We start from the raw sequence: 20761 nt of genomic DNA, 5'->3' as shown, positions 1-20761 counted from the left end.
AGTGTTCTACTCTCCAACATCAACTCAGTGGAATGTGAAATAGATCAACTCCCTGCAAGGATTTCATACCATCAAAGAAATGAAGCAACATGATGGTTTTGTTGAGATGTGGTTAACACCAGGCCAACTCCAGAGGGTTTCTCTATGCTTCAAACAGACAGGAGCAAATATCTGAATTATAAAGTCAAAGGTGGTGTTTGTTGATCAATAATAACCGGTGTGATTAGAATTCTGTTCATACCCTCCGATCGTTCTGTTCACCCGACCCAGAGTTTCTTGCACTGCTATCTACATCATTCATTGTATCCATACTACTTAGTATTCAAACTACATTCAAAATACAGAATAATCTATCATCTAGATAGAAAGATAATCTATCTATAACTCGACAGACAGACAGATAGAGAAAATAACATGTCAGTATCATATGGTCCCATTGTTTTGTGGGGAAATAACAAGACTGAATTCCCATCAAGCTTTAGAGGACTCAAAGCAATATTTTATTCACTCAAACAAAAAAAAGTATAAAAGTTTTTTCCCCCCCTTCATTCTAGAGCAGCACAATGCATAAACATTCATCCAGTAACCAGAGCAACAGTAGTAAGACTGCTAGTCAAGAGTGCATTCATAAAACATTCATTAGCATTTCATTAGGTCTAATATATAGGCTTACAGGACCTGGAAATGCCTACATTCTGGAGTGGCGCCGTTATTAAACATTTAGTTATGACATTTCAGTTAAAATGGGGGGTAGGTGAGCCGTCTGTACAAAAAATACACGTGGTTGGCACTTTTAAACTTGCCAGTAAACTTGGAAAAATAGAAATCTGATCTTCACAGTGCAACACTGTTGGCAATATGCTATGACGCATTCAAGAAATACATTTTCATAAAAACACCCCATAAATTAAAAAGGTGTAAATGTGTTGAGTTTTTGTTTGCAAAACAAAACAAAAACTAAAAAACTAAACATTGTTCAGTCAGTGTAATCAACTACCTGCAGTAACACACTGTCCCTCTGGAGCTATCAAAGTAACACACACACACACACACACACACACACACACACACACACACACACACACACACACACACACACACACACACACACACACACACACACACACACACACACACATACACACATACACACACATACACACACAAGCAGATAAGAATAATCTCAGATTAGATGCATTAACCGTGATATTAAATATTGTACTGAGCTGTCTTTGGCGGACTCTACTGGAGACACTTGGCCCTTATATTGGACCATACCGGTTGTCGTCTATTCACAGGTTCGGATACATATTGTACATAAAGTAAGATCAATCTTTCTGATCATTTATTTCTAGTTTTCGCGACTGTTTACAGTTTAATGGTCTTTTAACACATTGAATGCCAAAAACGGTCCGGACCGTTTTTGACCCAATTCTATTTTTATACATGTGGGCCACGTGGGGCGCTAAAACGAAACTTTGACATCACCCAAGCAGTTTCTGAGAAGAAGAGGCTGGATGTGGCTCCATGTCAAAAATCCTTCCGGTCGGCGTTTTCAATGTTATCTCCTTGATTAAAAGCTTAATATCTCCATTTCTTTTTAATGTGGAGGAAACGAGCCGTTTTCGATCGGCGATCACGCTGCAATGGAGGGTCGCGTTGGAAATATTATTGTTCCAGGCGTTAGTCGGGACCCTCCGCCGTCTCGCACGCACGCTTTGTTTACATGCATTTCCGCGTCGGGGCTTCTCACAGCACGAAATGTATAACGCAAGTGGATGGAAGAAATGCTGGCACTCAACGTATAATATTTTAATAAACCTCTGGCACCCAATGTGTTAAGTCATTAAATAGACCATTAAACTTACCTGAATCAATGTTGGCTAAGCATTGCATGGATGTTTGAATTTTGTTCTTAAATCAGTCTTTTCTCCACAGACTATTTTCAGCTAGACTTTAAAAATCAATCAATCAAATTGATAAAACACAACAAAACAGTTACTGTGCAATAAAGTTCACTATGTTGGCTTATCTATCCCAAGAACGTTTCAAGTCTCTTCAAGTTGATTTTCATACTGTACTGAATCCAGAGGCTTCCTCTGACATCACAACTCCCACTGTATATCATCATTTGGAAAACGGTCGGCAGTAATGTCAAGTTCACGGAGCGTTAATGGCTAAACATGCCAGACCTCCGGTATGGTCCTTTAAGTTATAGAAGGCAGAACAATAGAAGGGTAAGCATAAAGGCCTTTGCAGACAGGTTGCGATTTTTCGCACGAAAAAAACGGACAATATCATTTTTTAAATGAACACATGGTTCTCAATGACCTCATGCACACCAGCTCCGAATTTACCGTGCGGCGATGCGATGCGGCGATGCGTTTTTTTTTCCAATCGAACCCAGTTCGATTTGTGCATCTTTTCGCATGCGGTAAAAACTGATTGACTAATCGCACCCTGTCTGCAAAGGCCTTTAGAGTTATACTTAAAGATTTCTTCCAAGATATGCAGTCTTTTCTCATCTGCTCATAACAAGTTGTAATAGATATTTACTGTAACAAGCTTTAAATTCCCACAACAAACCTGTATGACAGCGGCCATCCTTTATCTCGTCACAAAATAGGAGTGTTGTAAAGGGGGAAAAAAATAAATTAAGAAAAGCAATGACAGATCAGTGCATTGTTTTTCTCCTGCTGAGAAAAATAATTAATATCTCGGCCAGGGTAGGTTTTTGTACATATTGTGATTGTGTGTGTGTGTGTGTGTGTGTGTGTGTGTGTGTGTGTGTGTGTGTGTGTGTGTGTGTGTGTGTGTGTGTGCGTGTGTGTGTTTTGATTGACTATTTAGCGGAGGGGGGCAGATAGTATGGGTGGAACAGTCTCTCGTGCGCACAGATGTGCAGAGCAGCGTGCGTGTGCAGCAGCAGACGGGGGAAGCGAGAGGTGAAGTAGTTGACGAAACCCTCCGGTACTTCTCCAAGGGTCTCCTGGACCTCCGCCGGCAACTCGTGGTAGTGATGTTTCTACAACATACAGCACAACGTTTTAGAGAAGCAAGACCGTGCATGAACACACAGGAAGAACAAAGGCACGTACCGTTGCTGTCGGGCAGAAACCTCTTATCTCCATAATATGGAATATTATTTAAACTTTTTTTGTTTTTCGATTTTGTAAATTAACGCCATACTTTATCATACAATAGCGTCACACTAAAGTATTAAATGTAGCAGATCCGCAAGCTCGAAACGCTGCTCGAGCTGCGCGAAGTCACGCGTTTTGAGCTTGCGGATATGCTACTTTAGATTTTTTTCAATTTAAATCGTGAAAAGTTTTGGACATATGAGCAGAGATGATATTATGTGTTAAGGCACACACACACACACACACACTAACCTTATTCCTCATGGCTCTCAGCAGGTCTCTGACCGAGTTCCCTTTGTATGTCCTAAAGCGTCTCAAATCTACAACACACACACCACGTAAAATTGGATTCACATACTTTGTTTGAATGAAAACACAACACATGAATCATAACAATGAGATGATCTATTGGTTAATCGCTTCGTCCATGCTGTAAAGGATTGTACTTTCCAAAGTGAGTGTGAGTGTGAGTGTGTGTGTGTACCTGTTTGTAGAGGCACAGATATGTGCATCCTCCAGTTGGTTCGGACCACGGCTCTTCCTGCAGTCTCCAGTCTGACCACTATGGGACTGTCAACTGGTTCCTTCTCTATACGGTCACTTACATCCTACAAACAAACGCATGAAAACATGTGTACGCGCATACACACAGAGAGAGGGAGAAACAGACACACACACACACACACAGGTTAGTAAACAGGCCAGCTCATGCTCCACACTAACATGTCCCAAGAACCACATCTGAACATTTATATTGTACATTTGCTTACCATGTCAGCTTTTAGCAACCTCGCCGTTTCTTACAAGAATTAAACACACTTGGGGGCGTAAATGTCACCCACAACATCTCTTGCTATGCAACAGATTACATGCGTCTCTGCAGGTATAGGGCATAGCAGTGGCGGCCATTTTGTGGTGCCACAGATAGAAAACCCATTAAATGTTTCCATAGAGATTTCCAAAAATATTGATATAAATTATTTTAAGCCTGGAACCAAGCCATACAGGCTCCTGGTGAATCATAAAACCATAAAACATTTGACTCTGGGTCAAAAAATATTTAATATTTATATTTATTTTGCGGTTTTCAAATATTTGACTTTTAACTGTTTCAAGAAACAAACAATAAAGCACACACATCCACACACTAAAGTACCAGGTGCCGGGCAGAGGTCACTCAGGTCACTCAGGTCGAAACGTCACGTCCATTGGTGGAAACCGAATCAATTTTAAACTTTGGAGCATGATCCAGTGTGCGGACTTTATTGTTTTTTGCTAACCAGTTCAACACGCAGACACAAACCTGGAAGAACAGCAGCTGCTTCTCAGGACTCCAGAAGAAAGGATGTTTGAGCACACAGGAAGTGGAGGGGCGGGACTCCGGGTCAGGGCTGACCATTCGCTCGATCAGATCTCGAGCTATGACATCATCTGATTGGGTGGAGAGGAGACAAGGTTTGTTTAATAGGGAGGGGAAAAAAGTATACATTCTGCAATCATGTTTGAGACACACACACACTCACCATGCATATCCTCCATGAAGTGTGAAAGTGTGTATTCCCCAGCCAGGATGTTAACTTGTCGTCGCAGGGTGTCTCCAAATGGATGCTGCCCCCCGCTGACCACATAGTAGAACACACAGCCTGCTGAGAACACATCCACAGCTGCTGTCTGGAGAGGAGAGGAGAGGAGAGGAGAGGAGAGGAGAGGAGAGGAGAGGAGAGGAGAGGAGAGGAATACCCTTCAAGATGGTGTATTATACAATAGGGTGGAACTAAGTGTAGTCACATTACAACATCTCAACAGTTTCTGTACAGCTAAACATTTGGCAGACCAGTCATTTCAGTAATTTGAAAGTCATGTTAACGAGTTTGGACAATGTATGGTGTGTGTGTGTGTGTGTGTGTGTGTGTGTGTGTGTGTGTGTGTGTGTGTGTGTGTGTGTGTGTGTGTGTGTGTGTGTGTGTGTGTGTGTGTGTGTGTGTGTGTGTGTGTGTGTGTGTGTGTGTGTGTGTGTGTGTGTGTGTGTCATGTCATACCGGGTTGTTACCAGGCGTATCCCGCAGCACCTCGGGGGCGATCCAGCCTTCAGTTCCTGGTATTCCAGAACGCAGGGAAAAGCTCGTTCGACCATCCATGATCTTCTTACAGAGGCCAAAGTCCGAGATGAGAGCCCGGACCTGGCCCAGAGCCCCGGGACCAGAGAGCAGGATGTTCCTGGGCTTCAGGTCCCGGTGGACTGAGGGGTGGGAGTTGAGGAGGAGGAGGATGGAGGGAGAGGTGGGGAAACACAGAGACGCTTTTAATGTTTAACTGCCCGAGTCTGATAGAGAGCTGTAAAATGTATATGTGTGTGTGTGTGTGTGTGTGTGTGTGTGTGTGTGTGTGTGTGTGTGTGTGTGTGTGTGTGTGTGTGTGTGTGTGTGTGTGTGACAGACCTATGTTTAAGGAGTGGAGATGAGAGAGGCCACACATGGTTTGCTCCAACAGGCTCACAGCGTTTATCCCAGGGAAAGAGGATGGTTCCTCCACGTACTATAGAGTACACACACACACACACACACACACACACACACACACACACACACACACACACACACACACACACACACACACACACACACACACACACACACACACACACACACACACACACACACACACACACACACACACACACACACACACACACACACAGGTTTGTACTTATTATCTTATGGGAAAGTCAAAAGCAATTTTATGTTTAAACTGCAGTTTGTTTTTGGTTGTTGCCAATTCTAATCCCATCACTAACCTCAACCCCTAACCCTAAACCTAATCCCTAAATCCTAACCCTGAAACCAACCTATATCTTTTATTAATTGGAACTTTAGCTCAAAAAATCTTTTTAGCCATATAAATGACCATTTCTATCAAAAGGACACGGAAAATATCCCCACAAGGTTAATTTTGACACATACTATATTACTATCCTTGAAGTTTGCTTTGAAAGAACGTCACATCGCCATCTTTGAACATTATGCCAACAATACCAATGTGCTTTAGAGGGGGGGCTGCTGCAGTCATGCAACGGGGGTCTTAGGGTACTGGTTTCACATGCACACAGACCTGCTGCAGAGTGGCAGTGCACAGCTCTATGGCGATGTAGGTGAACAGATGGTCTCTTTCTGTGCAGAAGTAGCGGATCACATTAGGGTGTGTGTCGGACTGTCGCAGCAGCTGCACCTCGCGTTCTGCTACCTCGAAACACTCTGGGAGGATGCGTTTCACTGCTACGTTGCGGTCATCAAAACGACCCCTACACACACACACACACACACACACACACACACACACACACACACACACACACACACACACACCCACAAGAACAATGTCTTTAATCTCGAAACTCTTTGTTAAAATTCAGTTTAACCAGCGGTTAGGAATTAAAGGGATACTTCACTTCCGGGCCGCCGACACATTTAAAAAAAATATTAAAAATAAATGAAAAAAGTTATGGAAAATTCATGGCCCCCTCACGCATTAGAGTGTCCTACTAATGTGTGAGGGGGCCATGAATTTTCCATAACTTTTTTCATTTATTTTTAATATTTTTTTTAAATGTGTCCCCGGCCCGAAAGTGAAGTATCCCTTTAAGTGTCTTGCCCAGGCCAGGGCACTTCGACACGGGCGGGGCAAGAGGCGAACCGCTGACCTTCTGATTACCAGTTGGCCTCTCTACCCCAAAAGCCGGAGGGATTGTGTCCTTGTTGCTGCACTAGTAGTGACATTTACTGGGCTGGGAGAGGAACTGGGGAAGCTAGAGTAAAACCATTGGACTCTCCCAGTGAAAGCCCTCACTGTCAGGTGAAAATAAAATGACTAGCGACTCCAAGCTATCAGTTATCAGTGAAGACGTGGTTGTCTACAGTACACCCTCCTCAGAGCAACAGCGGTGGCTGGCAGTGACAGGGACCACCGTAGTACATGTGCAAATATAAAGAGTAGAAAAATAAATGTGAACAGATGCACTACCTGAAGACAAACGTTCCCGCGGTGCCATGTCCCAGGATCTCAGAAGGACTGAAAGAGATTTTCCCAACTTCAACCTCGTCGCTACCCCCTTCTAACAGAGACAGGAGGAACAGACAACCAAAGAACAGGTGAACTCATACATGTTACAATAAGACAGTACATTAACCACTTAATATATTATTTGTTGTATGACAAATTGTGAAAATAGCTCATCTACAAGCTTGCAATGTGTCACAATACAATGTGTTGTGAGCTTGAATATCTATTTTCAAAATGTTTGAAAAAATTAAAAAGGTTTATATTTTTGGGACACCAGGTTAAACGTGGTTACGTGCTTTCGTTCCACAAAGTATGTCACAATGACTAGAATGCATTGGTCTACACAGTAGTCCAATTAACTGCATTTTAAGCATTTGTCCAACCCTTGAATAAAAACTCATGGATATTTTCGTATAAATATATCCTATAATCCAAGCATAAGGAAGGTTTTCCAGTGCTTGTACAAACGCTGGTGTATCACGGCTTGGTTTATCTTCGACGTGAGGATGTGTGTGAGTCACCTGTCGTGGCTTTGTGGCCCGTGGTGTTGTTGTGTCTGTCTGTGTCTGAGCTGCCGGTGAGGTGAGGATTACGGGGAGGGTCAGTGGAAGCAGGCGGGGATCCTGTAGTAACAACGGTAAGAACAGGGATTATTTTATTATTCCTGAATTTTAAAAACACTTCCGGGGCTGAAAGCCTTTTTTTTTTTTATTAAAATCCTTCCAAGTCGGCCAGGACACCCATGACCCATTCAAATTGCATTATAAAACAAAATGTGAGACGCCAGGGGGTTAAAGGTAGGGTAAGTGATTTTCTTTGGTTAAAATAAGTGTTAAATAGCTCTGTATTCTGATAGTACTCATATACTCCATTGCTATAGCGTTTGTTCGGTAACAGGAGTCTCCCTGTCTCTCCAGCTCTTTATTAAAAGATGCATTTGCAGGTCGGGAGGGCATTCTGCTCACCACTGGAGACGTTTGTGTCTGACGAGAGCTGCGTGTCTGTTGAAAGGACCGTGTCAGAGGATGGAGAGGTCACGGCCTGCGTGGGAGACTGCATGCGCTGGAGACGAGACTCCAACGCTTCCTCCAGCTGCCTTTGGGCTTTCTGCTGTTGGGCTGCACGCTGTCCAAACACACAAACACACACACACACACACACACACAATGAATTTCATCTTGAAGAGGAATCTATAGCTACTAGCTTGTTAGCCGTTTGTTAACAGGGATGAAACACTAGGATTTGCATTATTAAAATGTACTTGATGTGACTACCAGTCACCACATGGTGTCGCCAAACTACCAAACAGCAAATCCTACTGAGTTTGACATTAATAATGGTGCACACTTGCACACACACACACACACACACACACACACACACACACACACACACACACACACACACACACACACACACACACACACACACACACACACACACACACACACACACACACACACACACACACACACACACACACACACACACACACACACACACACACACACACACACACACACACACACACACACACACACAGAGAGGGACTCACAGAGGGGTAAGTGAGGGCAAAGGCCAGCCATCCTCCTAGCAGCAGTGTTAGAACAGCCACAGTCAGAGGGTCCTGAGACAGAGAGACAGGCAGCACATTGGACCTCCTCCGGCCCTGACTTTGGGTCCTTCCAGCCACACCGCCTCCATCAGCATCATCATCATCATCACCATGGCTACCAGCGACCGTCTGGAACTAGAGTAAAGAACAGGAAGAGAAGTTAGGAGAGTTAAGAAGAAAATTAAGAGTAGAAAAACGTTTTAACCCATTCAAACCGGGAACGCACTTTAACCATTATTTTATCCTTTGGCTATTCAAAAATCTTTTTTTTTTATCATGAAAATTTGTGCAAATCTTTGAAAATATATGGATTTTTAAAGCGATTTTATTTTACTCAAATCTTTACTTCTGGGGGTTCCCGGGAACAACATTTTGGGTGGTCCTTGACGTTGGTTCTTGAAGTTTGAGAACCACTGATATAGCAACATAATATATATTTTTTTAAACTGTTAGGATTTAGAAGACATTTGTAGAATCCCCAGAAGCAAAGATTTGAGTTAAAAATGTTCACTTTAAAAAGTGAGATGACTAGTGGCAGCTGGAGATGGGGCATAAATCTACTGTATGCCCATGGGCCACGTCATTTGGACAACAGCTTAATGCTGACAATCGTAATACTGGGACATTCTGTCATCTCAGGGGGGTGGAGTGCATGATGTATGATGTTTAATTTTCCTGATAACAATTAACATCAACCACAGTTCAATTTGACATCATCCGTGGGGATTTCAACACTCATATTTTTGTATAGAGCACATTTTGAGTCAGAAATGGCTAGATTTAATATAACTTTTGCACAGAAATAGAGAAATTAAAATAGTAGGGTGTTACCAATGATGCTAATTCAGGTTGCATTCCATTCAGGTCAAACAGAGTCAGGGTGCAGTTATAATAGTGTGCATGTTGGCTCACTGGAAACTAGGCTCTGCTAAACTAAATTGCTAAACTAAATTGAACAGAACATTAGTATCATTGGTATTGGTAACACCAGTGTTTACCCTACTACACTTTCATGTCAATGTGGCTGCCATGAAAAAGGCAGCATATATTGGTTATTTTCATGTCTTCTTCTTTTCGATATGTTTCTGATCCTGCACAACACAGGCCATACATCTTATAATGTATCTTACAATCACCATGCGTCTCACTTAGACAGAGAGAACAGTTCCCTCTTTCTGACCATAATTGGTCTTGTTTATAATATTTATGTCCTTGATGACTTAACTCCATCTGGCTGTTATAAATCCTGCTCCATAAATTCAAGAACTAAATGTTTTCAGTTCTATTTCGATCCTCCCATGTCTTATAATCCTTGGAATAGTGAAAAACATTCATCATTCCTGCCACCTCTCTCTGGACAGAGTGTGTCCCCTTAGACTCACAACAATAAACCAAAGTAAGATTTGCTCCGTGGTTAATCGAGAACGCACACCCATAAAAAGAAATGAATGCAAATGGAAGAGCACAACAAAAATGGGAAAGCAAAATGTGTTTCATTTACAGTTTAGAGAATTCATGACGATATCCCTCTAAAGACTGCTTCACATCATTATTTCTCATCCTTTATCAGTTAAAGTCCCACAATCTCAGAGTTATTCTCAGAACTACAAAACTGCTGATGTCGAACACAAAGTTCAAAACTGTAGTCTTTTTCTCAGAAAAATTAGATTGGAAATTATTCCTACCGAAACCGAATGAGATATCACAATGTTATCTCATCAGTGAGAAGATGTCCTCATAAACGCCTCTAACTTACATGTATCCCACATAGCACTACTCTACAACTACATAATCAATAGCTGCCTGCAGCTTCCACTCGTCCATGCTCAGCAACTACAGTATGAACCAATCGCTCTGTTCTTTCTAAAGTCCTAGAAAAACTTTTCTAGATTGCTAAACCAGGCTCTCAACCTCAGGATGTTCTAAACCACAGCATGCTAGAAGAGGAGAAACAATTTATGATTGACAAGTCCCTGAAGAAAGTGTAGCCGCTGCTGGACCTTGTGGCAGACATCTGAACAAGCCTTGTCAGTTCATTGTCAGTGTGTCCAGGTATCTGTTAGATTCATCCTGGTTTATGTTCTGGTCATGGATAACCAATGCATTTAGGGTTGAATACCATCTCCTTTCCTCCTGTTGTCTTGACACTGAGGATGAGGAAGTGTCACACCACTGGACACAGTTCTGGATCTCTGTATACAGCTGTGTCTGATGTGTCAGACATGAGACCCATGATGGCTGCATCGTCAGAAAACGTTCTAATATAAGGTGCATTCCAGTGGTGGAAAGTAACTAAGTACATATACTCAAGTACTGTACTTAATGTTGTGGTATTTTTACTTTACTGGAGTATTTCCAATTTGCAGTGCTTTTACTTCTACTCCACTACATCTCAGAGGCAAATATTGTACTTTTACTCCACTACAATTATTTGAAAACTTTAGTTATTTTGTAGATTATTATTACAAAACCACTTCAGCTCTATATACATTTCGGCCATTTGAGAATAGCCGATTTACAAGCTCACAATGTGTCGCAATGCGACGCATTGTGAGCTTGTAGATCTGCTATTTTCAAAAGATTTTAATGCATTTTATGCATTTGAAAACTTTGTGAAATGGGACATTCTGCATATTGAGTACTTTCTCCATTTTGATACCAATACTTTTGTACTTTTACTAAAGTACATTTTGAATTCCGGACTTTTACCTGTAACAGAGTATTTCTACATTGTGCTATTGCTACTTTTACTTAACTAAAATGTCTGAGTACTTCTTCCACCACTGGTGCATTCACATCAGATGCAATAAAAAAAATCACGTCGCATGAATCACAGGAAATGTGTCTGTTGCAATGTGTCTGTTTACACCGGAAACGTTATTTTTGCTGAAGTGGAACATTTTTCAACGTGTGTGATTTGTGATACTTCAGGCATACACATCTTTGTCTGTTTACACATCATAGAGATTATATTTCAAGCGGTGTTACTCACATGGTGCTGGTCGTAGCGGGCGGCGGGGGTGACGGGGGAAGCAGGGGTTCGAGGAGGGATGACGGCTTCGCCGGATCGCTGAAGGTTGGCCGGGAACTCCCTCAGCATGGTGGTGTGGGCTAGCGGAGGCAGCTCATGATGGCCTGTTACACACACAAACAATGACATACATTTATAGTAGTGTTTTCTATTGTGTGCCAAGATGGCGGTCTAATCTATCCGCTGTCAATGATGTCAAATTTAAGATGGGTGTTTTAATTGAAATTGGAGAACTTGTTTTTTCAAAGTGAGGTGTCTCCAGCTCTGCCACAGGTCCTGTCTGTGTAGTTTTATTTGCACCGCTCTTGACTGTGTTACAGTAGCTCTGGAGTAATAACCAAAATTGCCCTGAGAGCACCCTGGTGTTCTATCCATTTGATTGGACGGCGGCATAATGGTTATAGGTTACAGCTGGTTCAGTTTACATAAAAGGTTAGAAGTTTGTTGAGCTGTGTGGTGTAGTGTTAACATCTAGGGTTTTATTTGGCATTAATTAATAACTTTTTGTTACGGTTAGGCACTGTAAGTATGGTTGAGTTTAGGTATTGGTGAGGTGTGTGGTCTCGAGCATCTCGACTGTGGTCACAGACTTTAGTCTTTGACCAATAAAAACAATGCGATTGACTTGAAAAATGGGGAGTGTCCTTTCACACTAGACATTAGAATATAATAAGTGCCGGTCGTAAGAATCAACGGACTCCAGTCACCGACCGATTTTGTTTGTCACTCTGTCTGGGCGTTCTCTCTCTTGTTACCTCTTGTGAACCTCTGTTAGATTTTTGGAGTCTGAACCTTCGCCTGTGACCTTGACCTTTTTGCCAATTTACTTGCCTGTGTTTTGGATTACACCTGTTAATAAAGCCCCTTTACCTTCTCTACACATTTACTGAGCCCTTTGTGTCATGGGGTTTTCATTACCAAACTATTGAGACACAGTCAATGCAACTTCCAGGGGAATTGATCCCAACCAATAGCCTTGAATCCCTAGAGTTTGGGTTTGTCAGGGTGTGTGTGTGTGTGTGTACCAATGAGCAGCCAGTGGTTCTGCAGGCTGTTTGTGCTGCCTGGAGGGTAGCGTACATCAGTGGAGGGTGTGATCTCACACTCTCCTCTCTCTCGGACTGTGACTCCCGCTGTCATCGGACCTTCGATGCGGGCCAGCGTCAGCCCCCGAGGCTGCATGGGGAGACAACCAACCAGTAACATGAGCCAGTCCACATTTTGAAGCCATCTATTATCATGGTGTAACTCAACACTGTGTGTGTGAAACCTGGCTTTGATATTTCTGGGTAAAGGCAGTGAATTGTGCACAGAATGGATACCCTATATAGAGGTACCGAAGTTCTGATGTCACTCGTTCATCCCCTGGGTCACAGAAGTAATTTCTCTATGGAGAATAACAAAATAAACAATTTGTCCCGGTGCTATTGCCAGGGAGGAGGCTCTGTATCGTTTACGATAGTCAGTCACTCATATTTGATAGTCTGTTTCTGGAGAAAATTTAATTAATTCGGCAGCGGTAAAGTTAGCGTTTTCTCGCCGTCAGTTGATGCTTCATATCCACATAAGTCAAACCGCCGTGCTCAACACAGTTCTTATTTGACGCAATATTAAATCTATGTCTATGGGGAGAAAAAAAAAGTGACCCAGGTAAGATGCGTAAATTACGTCAGACTTCGGTGCTCTATTAGTTATGTGACCTGACTCATCTACTGATGCTAATATATTAAAAAGCAACACGTGGTCTTTGTACTCACCACCAGTGACACACCGTGGTGGACCAGTGAGGTCGAGGCATACAGGTGGGAGTCCAGCTTGCCAACGTAAAGAGTTGGACTACAGAGCAAACGAGATTAGTATCACTGTAATCAATGAAAGAGAAACCCTGCCATCACCAGTGGGTGTGTGTGTGTGTGTGTGTGTGTGTGTGTGTGTGTGTGTGTGTGTGTGTGTGTGTGTGTGTGTGTGTGTGTATAATTCTCCTCTTACACAAGTTGGGTTTGTGCGCTGGCCTGCTCCTTCACAAACTGGTAGCTCCATTTGAGGGTGGAGTGTGAGTCTGCCTGCTCATTGGCCGAGGCGAAGGTTAGGAAGCGCAGAGTCTCCATGGCCAGCGACAGGTGAGGGGCGTGTCTCAGCGAGTCTCCGGTGTACAGGTAGACCCCGACCACAGGAGAGCCGTAGTTCTGACTCCACAGGACATCACCTGGAAAAACAAACACACACACACACACACGTAACAAACACACAGACACAGACACACACACGCAAGCACACACGCCTATTAGGGCTGTCACGAATCCAAATTTTAAGAAGATTGATCGTCACACAAATAATTGCGATTATGCGATTATGTAACAATTGCAGTTATTATGCTATATGGGGAATAAGGGCATTTTAGTAATACACATGTCATAGGCATTCACATATACACACAAACATGCAACCATGGCACATCACTTACGAATTTAAATGCACACACACACACATTTGTATTACTATACTTGTGAGGACATCAACAAAATTGGCCTCACAATAATTTAAATTCTACGATCCTTGTGTGGATATTTGTCCCTCACAACTATAGTAACTACAAGTAAACACACACACACACACACACACACACACACACACACACACACACACACACACACACACACACACACACACACACACACACACACACACACACACACACACACACACACACACACACACACACACACACACACACACACACACACACACACACACACACACACACACACAGCAATCATGGGTAAAGGAAGCAACGCCTCCTCCAAATTGAGCGGCTTCCTATAATAGCTGATATTGAGCAGTACCTTGCTAATTGTTTAGCACTCCTTTTGGAGAGGCCGGCCATTTGCAGGCCCCTTACAACCAACTTGTGCACGTGCCCTAGACTACCAAAGATAAAAACCAAAAGTTTACATCTGTAGCCTAGCTGAGAGATGGTCTGCTCTAGCTGATGATATTTTAGCACTTTGGTTAGGAAGGCTTCCTCTAAGCTGTAATCAAAAGTACAGCCGACCTCGAGAATGAACACCTCCCTATGGTTTTCATTAACAACATTCATTATATGTTGTAAATATACACACATTAATTTCAGCAAGGGGTAGGGTCTAAATTACACATGCACAGACAAGATTTTCTTAAGAGAAAAGAGAGAATCAAGAGCTAGTATGGTCTGACTCAAACCTGGGTATATTATGGTCCGTGCACCAACTGGCTGCTGAGCCACCAGGCACCCACACATTCACACACCTAAAACAAACAAGACAAACTGTGGACACGTCCCTACCCGTCTCTCTGTCAACCGTCACAACCAGACCGTCACCACTGGACACCAGGTGAGCCATCTCTGTAGGAGAGAGGTCAGAGGTTAAACGTTAACACACACATGTGCAAAGTGGGGCCCGTGGGGGAGGGGGGGGGGGTGTTAGCTTGTTGATCTGGAATATACAATTACAAATATTATATTTATTACAAATATATTACAAATATTTACAAAAATACAGAAAATAGCATGATGTCATTACTGTAAAACTGTTTACAAATATTTTAAATATTTACAAAAAAAAAGAAAAAGTGTTGTGAGCTTGTAGGTCGGCTATATTTTAAAAGCCATTTACAAGCAATAGGGGGCTCCTAGCCTGGTAAACCATCCTGGTCGCGTGAATTTACATATCATGTGTCTTCTGCAGACCGGTCTGGCCCCAAGCGCTGGGTGGGCGTTTTGTAGAAACCAAACGGTTGAAGAGCCAATCAGCCGGGATGGTTTCCCAGGCTAGAGGGCTGCAGTCAGAGGCTATGGCTATGTGGGGTCCATGGCATAAAGACTATCCAATTATTCCACGTACTGTAGTCTTGTTTCTCATCATACGGGGGAGCAGAGTAGTCATTGTACGTCGCGTTCCATCGCAGCTCCTGTGTTTTGGTGTCGAACATGGTGATCATGTATTCTGGAACACAAACAAACAGACATACATAAACATCACATCACATCATAACTTAGCAAGTGTGGCTGCTTCCTAATGGTTCAAAATGCCCACTTTAGTCTATTGACTCCAAACATATAGCTGACGCATCACAACTCAATTAGACTCTTGAAACTAGTTAATCTTTTAACTGTTTACTGAAGATAAAAGATTACTGCCAAAGATAAAATGAAACATATTAACATGTTACCCAAACAGAGGGAAGCAAATGCTTGAGCTAGTTAATAGATACATCAAGACCACTTGGGAAATATAACCAAAGGGTGACTGAAAAGCAATACTACAGAATAACAAATTATATCAACAAATATTTATTTCTTTTACTGGCATGCATGTGTGCGTGCATGCGTGCGTGCGTTACCTGTGCGACCTATGTAGAGCAGAGGGGTGTTGGGGCAGATGGAGTCAGAGGAGGATGTGGTTAAAGTGGTCTGCTTCTCACCTGTTTCAGGATCCACTACAAACCACACATCCTGTTTCTTGCCTGCAAACATAAACACACACATCGCTAATAAAGATATACAGTAGGTGAAATACCCTGACCAGGGATGTCAAACTGGCAGTCCGGGGGCCACAGCCAACCAACAGGCAGATGATTTTGAGAAAAAGCAAAAGATACGGCCATTTATGCATGTAGGCTGTTGCAAAGATATACAACACAATGAGACGTCACACTGAGAAAAACGTGATAACTGTGTCGTAGGACGCAGAACACAAAAGTTAAACAAACTTGAAGCAGTGCTGAAAAAAACAGCAACTTCTATTCACCAAAAGCAGATCTCTGTGCAAGCTTTCTTTGTAATGAACATGAATAAACCTAAAGTGTGCTGGCAGGTGCAAAGATCTAAATTAAATTAAACTGGCGTTCACAGGCAAGTGAAACATGTGTGAGCAAAACACATTATGATGTACTGAGTGTTGGATTTCCTTTCTTACTATGAAGAATAAGAAACCCAATTTGTCATGTGAAACCTTTTGTAGACACAGCAGGAACAGTATTCTGCATTTATCTCCGCTCGATTTCAAATGGTTTATTAATAGAAAATGGTTGGCCTCCTAAAACTAAAATAGCATCGTCTTTTCATCTCTCATCATCACAAATGTCTTGTAGCCTGTGTGACTGTAATACACATTCATGAAATTAGTAAACAGAGACACTGTAGTTATAGCAGAGAATGAGACAGCAGCCTGAAAAAACAAAGGCAGTGACAGCTGTGGGAGTATATGCGTGTGTCTGAACGTGCATGCACAATGGGTGCGCCCACATGAAGTCACATTTTGCCCATGACCTGAAATCTGCCAACATATGAAAACATGCAAGGACATACACACGCACACGCACGCACGCACGCACACACACACACACACACACACACACACACACACACACACACACACACACACACACACACACACACACACACACACACACACACACACACACACACACACACACACACACACACACACACACACACACACACACACACACACACACACACACACGTCTCACCAGTATACAGTATGCCATCAGAGCTCTTGCAGGGAGCTGATTGGACCAACTCTGGGATGGTAAAAGGCAGTTTCTGTAAATGCACAGCAATGTTATAAATCACAAGGACACACATGCAAGTGTGCAGGCACGCATACATGCAAACATATACATTAACTTACATGTATTTAGGCCTGTCACAATTATTACATAATCGTCCAATTGCGATTGTTTGAGATAATCGCAATTATTTGAGATTATTCAGCATAATCGCCATAATCGTTTCCATGTAAAAAAATAAAGTCATGCATTTTCAAATATTAATAAGCAGACATAGCTGATCTACAAGCTTATAACGCGTCACAGTGACGCGTTGTAAGCTTGTAGATCAGCTATTTCTGCTTTTTAATATTTGCAGAAATAGCTTTTAATATAAGCAGAAATAGCTGGTCTACAAGCTTACAGTGTATCACAAAGTGACGCATTTGTAAGCTTGTAGACCAGCTATTTCTGTTTTTTAATATTCCACTATTTAAAAAATTGTTGTTAAAGTATAAAATTATTAAACATGTCATTAAATATGTTTATTTAAGTTATTTGGCATATCTGCCCTGTGCAGTTTTTGATTACGAAGCCTAAAAGGCAAACAGTAATTACATTTTAATTCATATGTTCCAGTGTTTGTGCCAAAAACACAATTAAAATCGTTAATCGCGGGGGGGCGCTGTTGAGCAAACCATGGAGTAAGACGTGGATTTGCGAGCTCCGCAGAACGTGTAATTAAATAATGATTTGAACGGCACAAAACTTCAGTTCACTGCGACATACTAACTTTGTAAGCTTGAATAAGTACTTGGATTGTTTCTCAACCGAAAATATGGCTCAGAAGAGCACCAGACGATACACAGTCTACACTCATGGCGTCGCTGAGGCCTACTTCACCAGCTGTAGCCTCAGTCTCGAGTGATAAGGATGCCGGCTCGGGAGTCGCGGCTGCGGCTCTCAGCACGGAGGATTTCAAACGTGAGCTACTCTCTTCTCTTCGCTCAGACTTTGTAGATATGATGAAAACAGAGTTCAGAACGGTCTTAGAGAGCGAAATGGCGACGATTCGAAATGATGTTCATGCAATTAAGACAGGATTTGAAGAGTTTAAATCGGTAATTAATACTGATCTAGCCTCAGTGCGCAACACCCTTGGCGACGCTGAGCACAGCTGGTCAGGCTGCTCTGATGACATCACAGCACTGCAGGGTGAGATTAAACGACTGAATTCTGTGACTGACTCCTTGCTGAATAAATGTGACGACCTTGAGTCAAGGTCAAGACGACAGAACGTGAGGATACTGGGGGTACCAGAGGGTCCCCACAATAGCTCTCCTATCTTCGTGGCAGATCTACTACAGAAAGCATTCCAATTGGGGGACAAGGTGATGGTGGACCGCTCACACAGGACCTTCCAGCCGGTACCCAAGCCAGGTCAGCCGCCTAGAACCATCATAGCACGCCTCCACTACGCCGCTGACTGTGTTGAGATACTACGTCTTGCCAAGACACATCAGAGGCTTAAGGTAAATGACATGACTATTTCTGTCTTCCCTGACCTTCCTGCTCGGGTGGCCAAAGCCCGCGCTGCCTTCAATGATGTGAGGAATCTACTCAAAGGTCTACCCGGGGTCCGGTATGGCATCACCCATCCCGCCCGATTCCACATCACCTTCAACGGCGTGGAGAAGGTCTTCCTGGACTCCAGGGAGGCCCAGTCCTACACCATACAGACCATCATTCCTCAGACAACTCGAGCAGGCAACACTTCACCCTGAGCGAGCAGCACGTCACCTCGAGCGAGCAACACGTCACCCCGACCGGGCAACACGTCACCTCGAGCGAGCAACACATCACCCCGACCGGGCAGCACATCATCTCGAGCAGGCAGCACGTCACCTGAGCCACCTCCATAGCTTATTTAGGCTTACATAAGAATAACCAGCACAAGCTGACTTTATTATTATTCCTTCATTCACCCCTTTTGCTACTTTGATACAGGTCTATTCAGTTAAGCCTCATACAGGAGAGGGGGCTCTTTAATATTGTAAATATCCAAGGCTATTGTGTGTGTGTGTGTGTGTGTGTGTGTGTGTGTGTGTGTGTGTGTGTGTGTGTGTGTGTGTGTGTGTGTGTGTGTGTGTGTGTGTGTGTGTGTGTGTGTGTGTGTGTGTGTGTGTGTTTTGTGGTGTACTTTTTGTCTAGAATAGGCTTGGGCTTTTGTTTATTTTCATTTATATTATTTTGATCTCTATTTAGATATCTATCTTACTAGTTATGACCCTACAGCCAGTGGCTTTGTTATAAATATCTCATTTATCATAATTCTATTTTATTTTTATTATTCCTCTCCACTTCGGATGGTTGTATAATATACAATCTGAGAGCACTGTACACGACTTTCTTTTTTGAAAAGTTCCTACTCTTTTCCTTTATTTTAAAATATTTGGACATTGATCATTAGCGGTGCTCTCTAATGCTGTGAGTGGACATACATTTTTTAGATATTTCTAAATCCTGATCATTGGACTGTCATTGTTCACGGCTTAATGCTCATATTAAGGGTCTTTTATTTTATTCTATTTATTTATTTTCCTCCCTTCTGTGTGAGGCTGAGATCTCTGTATAGGGGTTGATTTTGTATTTATTTTTGTATTCATTTTTCTACTCAATGTTGTCATTTTTCAGCTTTGTGATCTAATAGTTTTTGTGATCTATCTAAGATATATTCACCAATGTTTATCGCAGATTGGGCCTTTACAGTTTAATAAGAATTGTTCTTCGGACCGCGGTGGGTTCAGCAATCCTCCAGTTTTGCATAGCGGTTTCCCTGTTTTTCTAGCACTCATTATGTGCTTTTCCTTCTCTAGTGTAGAGAGGGATAGTGCGATCTCCCACGGATTGGGAGACCAGCACAGGGGTTTAGGTTCCCCTTTTTCCACCCGTTTTTTCTTTTTCCCCTTTTTGTTTTTTGCTAAATGTGTTTTTATTTTTTATATATGCCTTTTCACTTTTGAACGATTAAGCTTGAGGGTTACAGTCTATCTAGATTTGATGCACCTGATTTTATTACATAATTTAGAAACGCATTATGGTGTCTCCTAATGTTGGTACTCTAGGTTCAATTCGATTTATTAGTTGGAATATTAAGGGGATCCACCATCCAATTAAACGTACTCGTGTATTTACACATTTGAAATCTCTGGGTGCAGAAATTATGTTTTTGCAAGAAACCCATCTCCGTACATGTGATAACTCTAAACTTGAGAGGGGTTGGATTGGACAGATTTTTTGTTCTAAATATGGTGATAGATCTAGGGGTGCAGCCATACTGATTAAGAAGGGAGTTCCTTTTGTTCC

At 42.5% G+C, this 20761-nt stretch overlaps 1 protein-coding gene across 1 annotated transcript in view; it reads right to left on the bottom strand.

The window, feature by feature from the left end:
* Positions 1-471: 471 nt before the first annotated feature.
* ern2 (endoplasmic reticulum to nucleus signaling 2) overlaps positions 472-20761 on the bottom strand; it is a 29741-nt gene continuing 9451 nt past the window's right edge. The window contains exons 5-25 of the mRNA XM_080449422.1: positions 17378-17450; positions 16226-16348; positions 15727-15828; positions 15168-15227; positions 13835-14051; positions 13603-13681; positions 12871-13021; positions 11807-11949; positions 8755-8949; positions 8165-8324; positions 7721-7822; positions 7161-7251; positions 6252-6441; positions 5582-5678; positions 5183-5382; positions 4667-4814; positions 4447-4574; positions 3628-3751; positions 3396-3463; positions 1132-3025; positions 472-1024 (exon numbers count right to left, since the gene is read on the bottom strand). Of these exons, the coding sequence (XP_080305548.1) occupies positions 2843-3025; positions 3396-3463; positions 3628-3751; positions 4447-4574; positions 4667-4814; positions 5183-5382; positions 5582-5678; positions 6252-6441; positions 7161-7251; positions 7721-7822; positions 8165-8324; positions 8755-8949; positions 11807-11949; positions 12871-13021; positions 13603-13681; positions 13835-14051; positions 15168-15227; positions 15727-15828; positions 16226-16348; positions 17378-17450 (2634 nt within the window). The 3' untranslated portion in view covers positions 472-1024; positions 1132-2842. The remainder of the gene's footprint in view (positions 1025-1131; positions 3026-3395; positions 3464-3627; positions 3752-4446; positions 4575-4666; positions 4815-5182; positions 5383-5581; positions 5679-6251; positions 6442-7160; positions 7252-7720; positions 7823-8164; positions 8325-8754; positions 8950-11806; positions 11950-12870; positions 13022-13602; positions 13682-13834; positions 14052-15167; positions 15228-15726; positions 15829-16225; positions 16349-17377; positions 17451-20761) is intronic.

This window comes from Gymnoscopelus braueri, assembly GCF_963280865.1.
Source record: "Gymnoscopelus braueri genome assembly, chromosome: 2".
NCBI classification, from domain to species: Eukaryota; Metazoa; Chordata; class Actinopteri; order Myctophiformes; family Myctophidae; genus Gymnoscopelus; species Gymnoscopelus braueri.
This window is presented reverse-complemented; position numbering and strand designations above follow the sequence as displayed.